Consider the following 15,605-nt stretch of genomic DNA (forward strand, 5'->3'; position numbering starts at 1 on the left):
ATCCCACTCACCTGGGGCGACTGCACCGGTCACTCTCCCTCACGCCATCCTACCTCGTTGGGTTGTTGTTAGGATAAAAGAGGAGGGGCGAACCACATATGCTCTCTTGCCTTGTAAGCCGCCCTGAGCCCTACGGGGGAGGGCGGGATATAAATTTGACTAATAAAATATAAATAAAATAAATATAAAGGGTTACATAAAGAGGCACTTAATAAGTAGGGTTGCCAAGTCTCACCTTGTTCCGGAGCGGGGAACTCCCGGGTCGATCCCGGAGTGCGCGCCGCATCCACATCACCAGGAAGTGACGTGACGACGCTGGGCACGCTGGGGGCGGGGCCACGACCATCTGAGGGAAAACCATAGAGTTCCTGGTGATGTGCACGTCGGGGTGGAGTTCCCCCCGGGGCCCGATCCGGCTGCGGCGGGGAATGGGCCTCTAGAGCGGGGGTTTCCCCGCCCCCCGGGGGGACTTGGCAAGCCTATTAATAAGTGAATTCCTGTACGTTTATTTAAGATATGTAAATAACTTTCAGCGGACTGCCTCAGATTATCACATTTCTGGCTCCATATCTCTGCCTCCAGAAACTGTCAACAAAATGAAAGCAAGAAGAAGAAAAAGCATGTGCCCAAATTGAAACACCAAAAATCAGTGATTTAATAAATTATACAGATATGACATGTATAGTACCCAGAACAAATTTTCCTATGACACAATAAATGAACAGGTAGAAATTCACAGGTAAAGTTAAATCACAGGTAGAAATTCACAGGCAGTTTTTCTCCAAAAAAACAATTTGTAATAATAAATTCAAAAAAGTCCTTGAACTGTAAGGATGCGGTGGTGTCTCGGCCAGCTGACTCGATGGACCCCCCGGTTATAAGTCCGTTTCAATATTTTTTTTCAAGAATCATGCTGGATTCAACATTTCAAAGATATATGTAAGCATCCACAAAGTATATTCAGATACAACAATCCTCAGTCATTCCCCATGGGGAATCGATCATTTCTTGGAACCTCCCTTCAAAATTCTGAAGCATTTCACCACTATGCCATTTCCATTTGAGGGAAAAGTTCTCCATGAAGTGGAAATAGACCAGAATATTCTACAATGGGTACTTAAATAGAAATCAGGATTTTTTTGTTTTGTTTAAAATCCACTCTTTTGGATCACCTAAAAGTTTCTGCACAGAAAAAAGGTACGGTGATAACTGGTCTTTCCTCCCTGATGGTGACTCGGGCTGGATATTACGGCATGCGGCTACTGCTGAAAATGGCATCCTTGTGTGTCCACTTTTGCCCAGTTCTTTTTGTATTGTTTACTAGAACTTCCTTGCAACCTGACGGCACAGCATGGTATGTTTTCCAGCCAGCAACACTCACTGATATGTGGAACAAATGTAGAGAAACATGCAGTGTTGTGCTGTATGGACATGGGTGATTTCTTCAAGACCATGCAAGAGGAAGAGCAGAAACTGATGCACAGTTGCTGTTTTCAATGGCAGCTATGTGTGTGAAGTAACATTTCAGTTTAGTCACTGAAGAATCTCTTTCTCATGCCCTTTTCCCAACTCTCTCCTGAAGAAGCTCAGAGAGGTATACATGAACACATGAATCTGCCTTGTACTGAATTACACCCAGTTTGGTGTAGTGGTTAAGTGCGCGGACTCTAATCTGGGAGAACCGGGTTTGATTCCCTACTCCTCCACTTGCACCTGGCTAGATGGCCTTGGGCAAGCCGTAGTTCTGACGAGCTGTTCTCTCAAGGACGGTTCTGGAAAGAGCTCTCTCAGCCCCACCTACCTCACAGGGTGTCTGTTGTGGGGAGGGGAAGGGAAAGGAGTTTGTAAGCCGCTCTGAGACACCTTTGGGTAGTGAAGGGCGGGGTATAAATCCAATCTCTTCTTCTTAGTCCATAAAGGTCCATATTGTCTAGTCAGACTGGCAGAGGCTCTCCAAGGTCTCAGGCAGAAGTCTTTCTCATCGCCTACTGCCTGGTCCTTTTAACTGGAGCTGCCGGGGATTGAACCTGGGACCTTCTGCATGCCAGGAGATGCTCTACCACTGAGCCCCTCACTACACTTTTCCCATTTTATCTTCTCGACGAGTTTGCTCAGTCTGCTTCTTGGGACGCTGGGATTTGAACCGAGCTTCGAATTGGGCCTTAATTGGACATGGTAGTCGCTAAGCAACACCGGTTTTGTAGTATTTTTTTGGGGGGTGGAGTGAATTTCCTCAGTATGATCCATTTTATTCTTTCCCCCCAAAAAAGGTTACACGAAGAAGAGAGAACAGGAAGAAGAATTTACCAGAAGCTCAAAGAGTCCACCTGGATACCTCAAGCCGACCAACGGCGCTCCACGAACAAGACTCTGGTTGAAAAAATGTTCGGTGGCAAAATCACGACGAAAATCCGTTGTCTGAAGTGCCTAAAAGTCTCTTCAAGAGAGGAAGCCTTCACGGATCTCTCACTGGCTTTCCCGCCAGCAGATAAGCACGTGCCTATACCCAACGGTACCTCGGTTTTGCCTGTAGAAGAAATGGGCCCACAATCACTTCAGCCCAGTGCCGAAGCTCCCACGGTGGCGATTGATTTGCCAAGGAGATCAGGGAAGCATCACGCATCTGGCGAAAATCCCTCCAAAATGTTGCCGGTTGAGACTCTGAGACCAGAAGGGCAAGAGACATCTCTCCTTTTCAGGTCTGAGAGGGACACGGTTGGCGCGAAGTCTGACAAAGACGCGGTGCTCTCCTCATGGAAGCAAGGGTGCGGCACGGGGGCCTCCAGATCCGTCCCTGACTTGATAAATTATTTCTTATCGCCCGAGACACTGACGGCAGAAAACCGGTATCACTGTGAGAACTGCGCCTCCCTTCAGGACGCGGAGAAGCTGGCGGAACTTACCGAAGGGCCTCACTACCTCATCCTCACCCTGCTGAGGTTCTCCTTCGACCTGAGAGCCATGAGGAGAAAGAAGATCCTCGACAACGTCTCGGTCCCGTTGGTGTTGAAGCTACCTGTCCTGACATCCACCCAGGAACTGAGCGACCCCAGCCCGGCAAGGGGCACTGGGCCCGCTGCGCCATGTGAGGGCTTTGCGTCCGTAGTGTACGACCTCTGCAGCGTGGTGGTACATTCCGGAGTATCCTCAGAGAGCGGCCATTACTACTGTTACGCCAGGGAGTGTGAAGATGCCCCTGTGGGAAGCGACCCGAAGAGCGCCTCGTGGAAGGCCCCCTCAGAAAAGCCGCTGGACGTTGCGATCCAATGGTACCTTTTCAACGACACCAGGGTATCGTTTTCGTCTTTCGAGTCAGTGAGCAATGTGACTTCTTTCTTCCCCAAGGACACGGCCTACCTGCTGTTCTATCGACAGAGGATGACGAAGCCAAGAAACACAGGGCAGGAGACTGCCGCCGAGGCCGGTTGGGTAAACGGAGACTTGTCCTCTCCCAATAAAGACCTGATGGAAGCCATTGCTAAGGATAGCATCCTATACTTGCAGGTAACGTTCATTAGCTACGGCAGGGGGTCCCCAACGTAGTGCCCACGGGCACCATGGCGCCTGCCAACGCCTTTCCTGGTGCCCACCAATTGCTTTTAGAAAGTGGGCGGGGCTAGATGGGGCTTTTGCCCAGCAGGGCTTCTGATTGGCTGTGTAGATTTATTTATTTATTTATTTCACTTTTACCCCGCCCTCCCCACAAGGCAGGCTCAGGGCGGCTTCCAAGAACTGACAAGCAGTATACATTCATAATAGATTATAAAACATCAATGAAAACACAGCAATCAATATAAAACATTCATTAAAACATTCATTAGATGGTGATAGAAGTAAGGTGCAATTTAAGGACACATTCGGCAGTACCACTGCATTAGATCGTATAGGATCGGAGTTCACTACAGGGCGCAGCTGGTAAAACGTCGCTCCTATCGGAACGCCTGCCTGAAAAGTTCTGTTTTCACGGCCCTGCCGAACTGTGACATGTCCCGCAGGGCCCTGATCTTGGCAGGGAGCTCATTCCAGTAGGACAGAGCTACAAACGAAAAAGCCCTCATCCTGGTTACCATCAACCTGACTTCCTTAGGGCCAGGGAGGTCCAGGCGGTTTTGGGATCCTGATCTCAGTGCTCTCTGGGGAACATACGGGGAAAAGCGGTCCCTCAGGTAGGCCGGTCCCCGACCATAGATTAAAAGACATGCTGTTAAACAGTACCTCTGCCTGAAACGGTGCACTATTGGAGTTCTATATCACCTTGCTTCCTGACCTTTTGAGGCTGCCTCCGCCTCTTGCGACAGCCATTTTGTAACTGGCTCCACCCCCCATGTCAGCCATTTTGTGATTGCACCCACCGCCCTGTGTCGGAATTCCAGAGGTGCCCGCAGGCTCAAAAAGGTTGGTGACCCCTGACCTGTACTGATTGTGATGCTCTTTTGCTCTTTTAATACTTTGCCTGTGATGATGACTCAATGGCCATCTGAACAGCAGTGCTGATTCTGTGAACTTGGGCAGCTCACGAGAAGGGAGGGCAGGAAGGGCCTTCCCAACGCAGCTTGCAACCATGCACTGCTTCACGTAGAATCATAGAATAGAATCACAGAATCATAGAGTTGGAAGGGGACCTCCAGGGTCATCTAGTCCAACCCCCTGCACAAGGCAGGAGATTCACAACTACCTAAAAGATGGTGTGGAGTTGTTTTCTGTGGCCCCAGAAGGTCGGACCAGAACCGACGGGTTGAACTTAAATCAGAAGAGTTTTCGGCTAAAGATTAGGAAGAACTTCCTGACAGAGTGGTTCCTCAGTGGAACAGGCTTCCTCAGGAGGTGGTGGACTCTCCTGTAGAACAGGCTTCCTCAGGAGGTGGTGGGCTCTCCTTCTTTGGAGGTGTTCAAACAGAGGCTAGGTGGCCGTCTGACAGCAATGTGGATTCTTCGACCTTAGGCAGATCATGAGAGGGAGGGCAGGAAGGGTTGCCTCAGGGCTTAGTTCTCGTGGCCCTTTCTTACACGTCCAGGGAAATGCCGATCGCCATTTTGGGGTCAGGAAGCAATTTTCCTCCAGGCCAGTTTGGCTGGAGATCCTGGAGGGTTTTTTTGGGCTTTTTGGTCATCTTCTGGGTGTGGATCAGGGGTCACTGGGGGTGTGGAGGGGGAGGTATTTGTGAATTTCCTGCCTTGTGCAGGGAGTCGGACTAGATGACCCTGGAGGTCATAAGAACACAAGAGGAGCCTATGTTGGATCAGGCCAATGGCCCATCCAAGATGACAAAAAAAACCTTCCAGGATTGCTTCCTGACCCCATAGTGGGGTGCACACAATGGTGAAAGTTGCAACAACAACAACAAAAAACATACCGGAAGAAGAACGTTCAGACGACCTAATCGCAATCGTTGTGTGAGAGGGCTGTCCAGATAGGCAAATCGTGGGTTCAAAGCGCAAGTACCTGGAAAGTCCTTGATTTCCCCGGTGTCGGAAAACTCGCTAGGGAACCGGGAGGATCGTGCAAGTGAGCCCACTTTGGTGCGGGAGCCGGATGTGGGCGTCTGATCAGCAATTTTAAATGTGAGAGGGAACAGCGGTGAAACCCGATCAAAATGACGGTGTGACCACAGCCTAACTTGAGATGAAGGCCCTTAGAGGAGTTCTTGGAGGGCAACCAAGATGACAAGAGGGTCGGAGCCACTTCCCTACGACGAAAGGCTGAAGAGTCCGGGGCTTTGTAGTTTAGAGAGGAGACGACTGAGGGAGGACGCGATAGAGGTTTATAAAATTATGCATGCGGTGGAGAGAGACAAAGGGGAAACTTTCTCCCTCTCCCCAGACACTAGAACGTGAAGGCATCCAATGAAGCTGATGGGCAGTAGGTTCAGGATGGACAAAAGGAAATACTACTTTACACAGAGTGGGGCTAAAATGTGGCATTCACTGCCAGAGGATGTTGTGATGGCCACAGGAATAAACATCTTTAAAGGGTGACTAGACAGATTCATGGAGGACAAGTCTGTCATACTAGCCATGGTGACTGAGGGGAACCTCCACATTCAGAAGCACTAATCCTCTCCATCCCAGAGTCAGTAGGCAGCGTCAGAGGAAGGGAGAAAAAGCAAAAAAAAAACGGGGGGGGGGGGACCTCTGTCAGAAACCAAAGTATCAGAGGCCACACAAAAGAAAAGGGTATGTACTGGATCGTGTGCAAACCCAATATTAATATGTAGAGTGCAAAAAGCACAGTGTGAAGAGTGAAAGCAGCCCCTATATCCAGTGAAAATTAAAGTATGACCATTCAAATATAAAAAACAGAGGTCATTTCAGGGGGGATCGCGGGGGATCGCAGTTCCCCCGGGTGAGGTACGGGGGGCGGGGCACATGACGAAGCCCCACCCCCTGCTTCCGGCCGCCCCGCTTCCGGCCCTTATTCAGCCAGGAGGAGGCAGGAGAAGAGGGGGTGTGTGGCCTTATGACACACTTCCGGTGATGTCAGGGGGTGTGGCATATGCTAATGAGTTATGCTAATGAGTTCCCCTAGCTCTTTTTCTACGAAACGACCCCTGATAAAAAATATTAAAAAACACACTAGGGAAAGGCAATGGATGGACCCTCACTGGTCTAATCCAGCAGGGATCTTCTGAGGTTCTTCTCGGGCAAGGCCTCGGCCTCTCTGCCCTGTTGTTGGACCTCCAGGGGAACTGGTTGGCCACTGTGTGAGACAGGAGGCTGGACTAGATGGACCCTCACTGGTCTGATCCAGCAGGGATCTTCTGAGGTTCTTATCAGGGGAAGGCCTCGGCCTCTCTGCCCTGTTGTTGGCCCTCCAGAGGTTGGCCCCTGTGTGAGACAGGAGGCTGGACTAGATGGACCCTCACTGGTCTGATCCAGCAGGGATCTTCTGAGGTTCTTATCAGGGGAAGGCCTCGGCCTCTCTGCCCTGTTGTTGGCCCTCCAGAGGTTGGCCCCTGTGTGAGACAGGAGGCTGGACTAGATGGACCCTCACTGGTCTGATCCAGCAGGGATCTTCTGAGGTTCTTATCAGGGGAAGGCCTCGGCCTCTCTGCCCTGTTGTTGGCCCTCCAGAGGTTGGCCCCTGTGTGAGACAGGAGGCTGGACTAGATGGACCCTCACTGGTCTGATCCAGCAGGGCTCTTCTTGTGTTCTTATCGGGGAAGGCCTTGGTCTCTCTGCCCTGTTGTTGGCCCTCCAGAGGAACTGGTTGGCCACTGTGTGGGACAGGATGTTGGATGAACCACTGGTCTGATCCTGCAGGACCTTTCTTATGTTTTTAAGTCCTTCTTCACACAGTGCATAGTTTAATGGTAGAACTCGCTGACACAGGATGTGGTGATGGCCACTAATTTGGAAGGCTATAAAAGGGGAGAGGACAGATTCATGGAGGACAGGGCTATCAATGGCTACTAGTCATGATGGATAGGCACAATGGATATCCAGAGCCAGGAGGCAACTTCAGGGGAAGGCCTCGGCCTCTCTGCCCTGTTGTTGACCATCCAGAGGAACTGGCTGGCCACTGCGAGAGGCAGGATGCTGGACTGGACGGACCCTCACTGGTCTGATCCAGCACGGCTCTTCTTGTGTTCTTATGTCTTCACAGGAGCAGGAGAAAGAAGCGCGGAGCAGAACGGCCTACATTTCAGCGCTACCCAAATCCCCCCTGTGGTGGAAAGACTTTGAAGGGGATAATGATGAAGATGACTCTTCAGGGGGGTGCGGTCACGCTGCCGGAGGAGGTGGACCGAGCTCCTTCCACGGACTTGTCTTTTAATGGCGCCGTTTTGCCAACACGAGAACTCCGTAACCGCGTAGCAAAGGGGTCCTCTGGAGGCCGCCCTTTGGCCCTGTGTTCCTGATCGTAGGTGGCCAGAGAGCATCACACAGGTGAAGTGGTTTACATGTCAGCCCCACCCCCTGCATGGAATTCTGGGAACTGTAGTTTCTGAGAGGAGATGAGGAGGATCCTCAGCTCCCCGCGGACCCAAATTACAGTTCCCAGGTTTGCAGGAGCGGAAGACATAGCACAGTTCAGTGAACAGTGCGAAATATGCTACAAGGGACATTTCTGCTTCCCTGAATTCCACATTGTGACCTCGCCACAGGGGCCTATTTCCCGTCGTCCGCAAAAGGCTGCAAGAGATGAACTTGGTCGGTGACTCAAGGAAACTTCCCCGCGTTTCTCCGACACCAAATTCTGTTGTGATACTTTTCCAGATCAGGAAGATGCTGTCTAAAATGTCGTTTTCAGTAGGCCGGGTAGTTAACTGTGAGGATCACAGGCTGGCCTTGGGTAGCTTCGGCGCTAAGATGCAGTATTTCGGTGATATCCCCTTTAGCCCATCGGCTCTTGGATCTGAGGGACCCTTCTTCACGTATCCTGCCTGGCTTGGGTTGCCAGACGGAGGGAGGCTGTCACTTACCTCGGGGCATGGGTGCGATCTTCGTCCCTGTGCAGCCATGTCAATGCCGCATGACCCGGAACAACTAGCGCGATGCTCTAGCACTCACCCCTGAATTCCGTGGAAACCATAGAGTTTGGGGGCAAGCGCTAGAATGTTGCCCAGGCACGATGCTGGCTCTTCCACGTCTCATCAGAAATGACATCATCAAACAGGGACAACGAGCACCGCCCCCCCCGTTTGGCCGGCCCATTTCTGCCCACCGACCAGCCGTCGGTGGGCAGCGGCCAAAATTGCTGGGAAGTTTGCCCGCCATAAGTGGGCCCCTGGCAAGCCTCTGCCTGGCCCTGAGATGTGGACCATCACAGAGACCTTCTCTATCCTCTCCTCCCTTTCCCTAGCTATGCTTCCCTCTTCTGGGAAGGATGAATTTATGCCTGTTGGCTGCTACAGCAAAGAGCCGCTGTCTACCCCAGTGCTGCCCTAGATGGTCACCTGGGGTTGCTTCACGTTAAGGCTGGTCCTGACCTATCTGTTCTCCGTGGGGAATTTTTTTAAAGGAACAGCAACACCAGAGATGACTCCCTTAGCTGGAATGATGTACCCCCAACCCTCTTTTCAGTGTATGGGTCGTGCCATTTGTCTGAAGTTTACAGTGGCAGAAGCCGACAATATTATGTGTATCTAGCTAATCGTCAAACACCCATGGCCGTAACCCAGGAAATTTTTAGCTCCGGGGGAATCCCAGCTATAGAGCTCAGCTCACTGATTGCCCGAAATCGAATTATTTTAAGTTTCTGTACAATGAAATAAACTAATATATCCTATGCCAAAGCTGAAGGGATTTTGGCCTCCGTAGCGATTCTGTGGTGGTTTTTCTCTTCTCGCTCTTGTTGGTTTATTGTCTGTCAAGCGAAAGTCACTTACCAAACCTTTGCATCGAGAAAGGAGGGGCCTTGGCTCAGTAACAGAGGTCACACTTTTCATGCGCATAGTCCCAAATACAATCCCCACCATCTCGGATTAAAAAGGTTTTTCTCTGCCCGAGATACTAGTGTGCAGCTGCTGGTGCAACCTTGGGTCAGTCACAAGTTCTCTCAGAGCTGTTCTCTCCGAGCAGTTTCTCTCAGAGCTCTATCAAGCCCCCACCTACCTCACAGGGTGTCTGTTGTGGGGAGGGGAAGGGAAAGGGGTATTGCAAACTGCTCTGAGACTCCTTTGGGTAGTGAAGGGCGGGGTATGAATCCAGTCTTCTCCTCCTCTTCTTCCAGAGTAGGTACAAGGTCCAAAGTTCTGACTTAGTGTAAGGCCTGCCCTTATTACTTATTGAGAGCCAGTTTGGTGTAGTGGTTAAGTGCACAGATTCTAATCTGGGACAACCGGGTTTGATTCCCCACTCCTCCACTTGCACCTGGCTGAATGACCTTGGGCAAGCCATGGTTCTGATAAGAGCTGTTCTTGAAAAAAGAGCAGTTTCTGTCAGCGCTCTCTCAGCCCCACCTACCTGACAGGGTGTCTGTTGTGGGGAGGGGAAGGGAGAGGAGTTTGTAAGCCGGTCTGAGACTCCCTGGAACATAAGAACATAAGAGACGCCAATGTTGGATCAGGCCAAAGGCCCATCCAGTCCAACACTCTGTGTCACACAGTGGCCAGAAATACCAGTGCCATCAGGAGGTCCACCAGTGGGGCCAGGACATTAGAAGCCCTCCCACTGTACTTGGGTAGTGAAGGGCGGGGTATAAATCCAATCTCTTCTCTCTCTTCTCTTCTTCTATTTATTCCCATCGTGGAGGTGGCCACCCTACCACAGGACCCCACCCTCCCTCTGATGGGGTCATTGGGTGCATATGAACAAAACCCCAGAGCATGATGGGAAGTGGCAGGGATTTCTTTATGCCCATTTCCTCTTCCCTCCAACCTCCCTCCTGTACAGAATAAGTTGCTTGTGTTCTTGAAGTACACTGGACCTCCCATTTCCCATAATTCCTGGGTGCAGTTTCCACAGTGCCAAGGGAGGACACGGGGTTCTGTTTGAGGTCCACAGGGATTCCTTTTTGGAGATAGGTTGCCAACCTCCAGGTAGCACCTGGAGTTCTCCCACTATTACAATCTATCTCCATTCAACCAGAATTAGTTCTCCTAGAGAAAACGGATGTTTTGGAGGGTGGACGCAATGGCATTGTATCCCGAGGCCCCTCCTCTCTCCAAACCCCGCCCTTCCGCAGGCTCCACCCCCCAAATCTCCAGGGATTTCCCAACCCAGAGATGGCAACTTTACTTAAGTAAAGTTTACTATCTGTTTTGATCACTTGGCAACTCACCCCCACCCCCCGGAATTGTGGTGGTTAAAAACACAGATTTGGGGACTCAGTTTTCAGGCATGTTATCACATTTATTAACTGCAAAACGAAGGTATTATCTAAGTTAAGCACGAGATCAGTTTTACAGGATAAGTGTGTCAAATAATTTTTTTTTTTTTTTAAAAACTTCACAAAGAATAAATTAATAATTTAAGGAATTAGCAACCCACAGTGACTAGGAAAATTAATAACCAGCGCAAACAGTGACACCACAATACATACTGTACATTTTTTTAAAAAAACACCACCAGAGTATTTTTCTCCTAAAAAAAAAAAATCTTTATGAAATACACATACCCTTTCTTTCCCCCTCACTCCACAAAAGCCACACAGCTTAGAACACTTATATCAAGATATCAACACAACGATATTGTCGTTTGGATGAAACGCCCGTCACGTCTCGGCTCCCGGCCACACGTCATCTCTCACGTCATTTATCAAACGGTCCCGAATGTTTGAAACCACAGTAGTGTCTTTCTGTTACGTGGAACCCTGGTTTCCGAACAGCTGAATCTGTTGTGTATCCGCAAGACCGCCATATCCATAAATAGCCCTTTCGTTTCTGTTTTGGCGCATCTTCGAGGGCCGGTCGGTTGTGTAGTGACAATTCACAACTAGCCACCCGATAAAGCTCCATCTCCTTTTAGTGGATGCGATGGATCATGGAGTTAAAAAACAAACAAACCTTCAACTGGCACCAAGATGTGACAGACCTTAAAAACAACAGTCCTGGGAATAAGACTATCAAAGGCTGGGATTTGTTACGGTGAAACAGAACCTCTGAGCATTACTTGCGTTGAGGTACAACAGCGCGGAGGGGGAAAGCTGTTCCCTTTCCTGTCCTGCTTGCGGGCTTCCCTGAGGCGTCTAAGTTGGCTACTGCGAGAGACAGAACGCTGGCTTAGAGGAACCGTCGGCCTGTTTTCTTCCTTCTCTGGTAAGTCTAGACCAGGGGACACCTTACCTGCCAGGTGTAGTGGCCAGTTTGGTGTAGTGGTTAACTGTGCAGACTCTAATCTGGGAGAACCAGGTTTGATTCCCCACTCCTCCACTTGCAGCTGCTGGATGACCTTGGGCAAGCCATAGTTCTGTCACAGCTGTTCTCTCAAGGACAGTTCTGTCAAGAGCTCTCTCAGCCCCACCTACCTCACAGAGTGTCTGTTGTGGGGAGGGGAAGGGAAAGGAGTTTGTAAGCCGCTCTGAGACTCCGAGTGAAGGGCAGGGTATGAATCCAAAATCATCAACATCTTTTAGAAAGCGGGCCCGGTGGGGCTCTTGCCTACCAAGACTTCTGATCGGCCACTGGAGATCTGATGGGCTGTGCAGATTTTTAAAAATATTGCTGTGGGAGTGGCTACCACCACAGCAGAAGGGTCTTCACTGTGTGACCGAAGGCAAACAGCGGCAGCCATCTTGTGGCTGGCTCCGCCCTTTGTGGCAGCCATTTTGCGGCTGCGCCCAACCATGCGGTCAGAATTCCAAAGGTGCCTGCAGGCTGAAAAAGGTTGGGGGACCCCCGGTCTAGTCAAACAAGGGGCATGCGACAGTGGCACTTGGCTATGGGTCTCCCACCCCACCAATGGCAGTTTTAATGGCATACAGTGGCATGAGACGGGAAGTCCTGCAGGAGGATTGTGTTGGATTAAGGGTTATGTTGGCGTAGGAAAAGCGAGGCAGGGGTTATTATTATTCTCGGTGGCATTCGCCCATTTCTACAAGGTCCCTCGCAAACCTCAGAATACTAAAACTAGAATGCCAGAGAACCATTCCCCTTCTCCCATTTTTCAACTCAACGTCGATTGTCTTGCAGTCCAAATGTCCAGGGCTAGTTTTGGGCAGGAACACACAGGAACGGAGTTCCGGCTGGCTTCGAAGTTGGCCACGCCCAGCAGAAACTCATTAGCATAATAGGCCACACCCAAGAGCAGAAACTCATTAGGATTGGCTACATTAGGGGTGTGTGGCCTAACATGCAAATGGGTTCCTGCTACAAAAAAAGCCCTGGGTTTTGACAACAAACAAGGTAAACAGAATAAGAAGCAAAAGGTGGGTGTCGCTGGATGACCACACTTCTGGTAACATGGGGGTGTGGCCTAATATGCCAATGAGCTGTGCTGTCAGGGGTGTGGCCTAATATGCTAATGGGTTTCTGTTGTTGGGTGTGGCCTAATATGCTAATGAGTTCCTGCTGGGCTTTATCTACAAAAAAAGCCCTGATTTCTGGAATTGGAAGATAAAATTCTGATTCACACAATAGCCAAGCAGGGGTGTGTGTGTGTGGGTGAGTGGCTTTAATCCCTACTGGGGGCAGGGATGCCAGCCTCCAGGTGGGACCTGGGGATTCCCTGGAATTACAGGTCAGCTCCAGACCACAGAGATCAGTTCCCCAGGAGAACATGGATGCTTTGGAGGGTGGACTCTATGGCACTGTAATCCACTGGGGTCCTTGTCTTCCCCAGCTGCACCCCTAACTCTCCAGTTCCCTAGCCTGGATCTGGCAACGCTACTTCATCATTATTTACTTATTTGTCTCATTTATACCCTGCCCTCCCCGCAAAGCAGGAGGGACCTGGCAACCTTAATTGGGGATAACTTGCCGGTGCCCCGATTATTTTTTTCCCACCAGTAGTGGGAAAAACAGGTTAGGGGTGACTTGTTCCGATAAAACAACCAGAGGAGGAAAATGTTAAGTTTGCCTCCCTGCATCCTCCTTGCTAGGGATGGGCACGAACTGGCTCACGAACCTCTGTAACGAATTTCGGGCAGTTCGTGGTTTGTGAATTGAAATTTGCGAACTGCAGCCCAGCCACAAACTTCCACGAACTTTTAACACAGTTTGTGGATGTTTATTTAAACGCCCTGCTCTATGCTCCCTGTGAAAAGCAGCAGGGAGCAGGGGTCAGGAACCCACATGAACCAGTTTGGTTCGCGAACCAACCTCCTGGTTTGTATAGGTTCTCGGTTCAGTTCGTGGTTTAGCCAGGAACCACAAAAATGCAGTTCATGCCCATCCCTACTCCTTGCTAAAGCAGTCCTGGTAGCTAAATTTGCAACAACAAAAGAAGAAGAAGAAGAAGAGAGAAAAAGCTGTTTAAAAGAAACGCAGAGGAAGTGGAGCCCTTGCCGACGCCTGCAGCTGCATATCTTCAATGCCCGGAGTTTTGGTTCCCAATTTTTAATTGCAAACTTCAGTAATAGATTCCCCCTCCCTCCCAAAACAAGTACACTTCAGATTTTTCAAATAGAGAATTAGGAGGACACCTTACATATATTATTTTTTCCTTTAATGTAGGCAAAGTTTTGGTTTCAGTTCTGCTCTGTAACAGACCAAGTTTGGGATCGCATCCCTCTCGCAGGTAGTAGTAGAATTTCCGTCTCACTTGACGTCTCTTCCCCAACACTCATCCGTTCCTCTCCTGATGGGAGGATCAGTCACCAAAGTGCGAGATACCTTTTCCCTGTTGTGTGAGAATGGTGATGGACCTTCACACTGGCGCAGGGCTAAATTCTCAGACTTAGGTCTGCCCTTCTTGCATCCCTCCGCTTTCCCAGTGAGCGGTTTCTTTAACAGCGTTTGATTCATCAAGACAAGCCGCACCCTTTCTCGATTGCTTTTTAACATTGGCGGCTGGGATGCCGTTGTGCACGGCTGGTGTCAGAAGTGACTCTAGCTCACGCATGCTGCTCCTTCTTAAACTGGAATCTGCACAACGGGATGACGAGGTGGGGATGCAGGGGGAAATGTCACTTTGATGGTAGATTCCAAGACTGGAGGACGGGCAGAATGCCTGTCATCCCTCCACGAAGTTGCTGTACAGCCGATGTTGCTCCAAACATCAATCCACAGATTAACCCCCAGTAACCCAAATTCTCCATACGGCATGGGCCATATGGCGATATACCCCACTGGAGTTGGCAACCCTATCTAGCCCCCCTTCCCCCTTCTGCAAGACGGAAGGTAAGGTAAGGTAAGGAGGTAAGTCTGGAGGTCAGTTCCAGGAGATCTCCAGGCCCCATACAGGGAAGCTCAGGTAACGAATAAAGATACACTGCAAGACACTTTTGTAAATTAATGTGTTCTGTTTATAATTAACATTTCATAAAGTGCATTGTGTCTTCTTATAACATCCTAATCAGCAGTGGTCATTTCCTGCGGGAGCGCACAGGAGCAGAGCTCCAGCAGTAAGGAGCCCAGGGGGCGGGCACATGCAACAAGCCCCACCCCCTGCTCCCAGCAGCCCTCAGTTGGGCCACGAGGAGCAAGAAGCAGCCAGGTAAGTTGCAGAGCCCCCCCAGCCCGCCTTCAGGTACAAGCTCTCCCTCCTCTGTGAGGGCAGATCTGTGTGTTTCCCCCCCCCCAATAGCTAGCAATCCAAATCAGTCCAGTGGAGCCTGAGCGGTGGGTGTTGTCCTCTGACACACTTCCGGTGATGTCAGGGGGTATGGCATATGCAAATGAGTTATGCTAATGAGCTATGCTAATGAGCTCCTGCACCTCTTTTTCTACGAAATGACCCCTGGTTACAATGTTATAGTGATATGATAGTAAACTGCTGATTTTTTAAAAAGCCCCCCAGTGACAGGGGAGGGAAAAGCTGCTGCTGGGAGACGGGGAAACCTGCGCTGCAGAAGCCCTGTGGCCTCTGTGCTGTATCAGCAGCCGCAGCAGCAATGGGGAAACCACAGGAGCCTGTCCCCAGAGGGAAGCCAGCAAGCTTGCAGTGGGGTTGATATGTGGGTACAGCCCCCATCCAATAATCCAGGCTGTGCAACCAGTATAGCTGTTTCTAGTGATGGAGGAGTAAGATTTTACTCATTTTGTTCCTTCTCTATGGAACTATTC

General features: G+C 50.2%; 1 protein-coding gene across 1 annotated transcript in view; it reads left to right on the plus strand.

Annotated features, from left to right (window-relative positions):
• The window catches only part of USP35 (ubiquitin specific peptidase 35), a gene marked incomplete at its 5' end in the record, with an annotated part of 12,846 nt that extends 5,072 nt beyond the window's left edge, over positions 1-7,774 (plus strand). Inside the window, 2 exons of the mRNA XM_015417757.1 lie at positions 2,271-3,504; positions 7,604-7,774. Of these exons, the coding sequence (XP_015273243.1) occupies positions 2,271-3,504; positions 7,604-7,774 (1,405 nt within the window). The remainder of the gene's footprint in view (positions 1-2,270; positions 3,505-7,603) is intronic.
• Positions 7,775-15,605: the final 7,831 nt, after the last annotated feature.

The sequence above is a fragment of the Gekko japonicus genome, unplaced genomic scaffold, assembly GCF_001447785.1.
Source record: "Gekko japonicus isolate JY-2015 unplaced genomic scaffold, Gekko_japonicus_V1.1 scaffold5333, whole genome shotgun sequence".
Taxonomy (NCBI): domain Eukaryota; kingdom Metazoa; phylum Chordata; class Lepidosauria; order Squamata; family Gekkonidae; genus Gekko; species Gekko japonicus.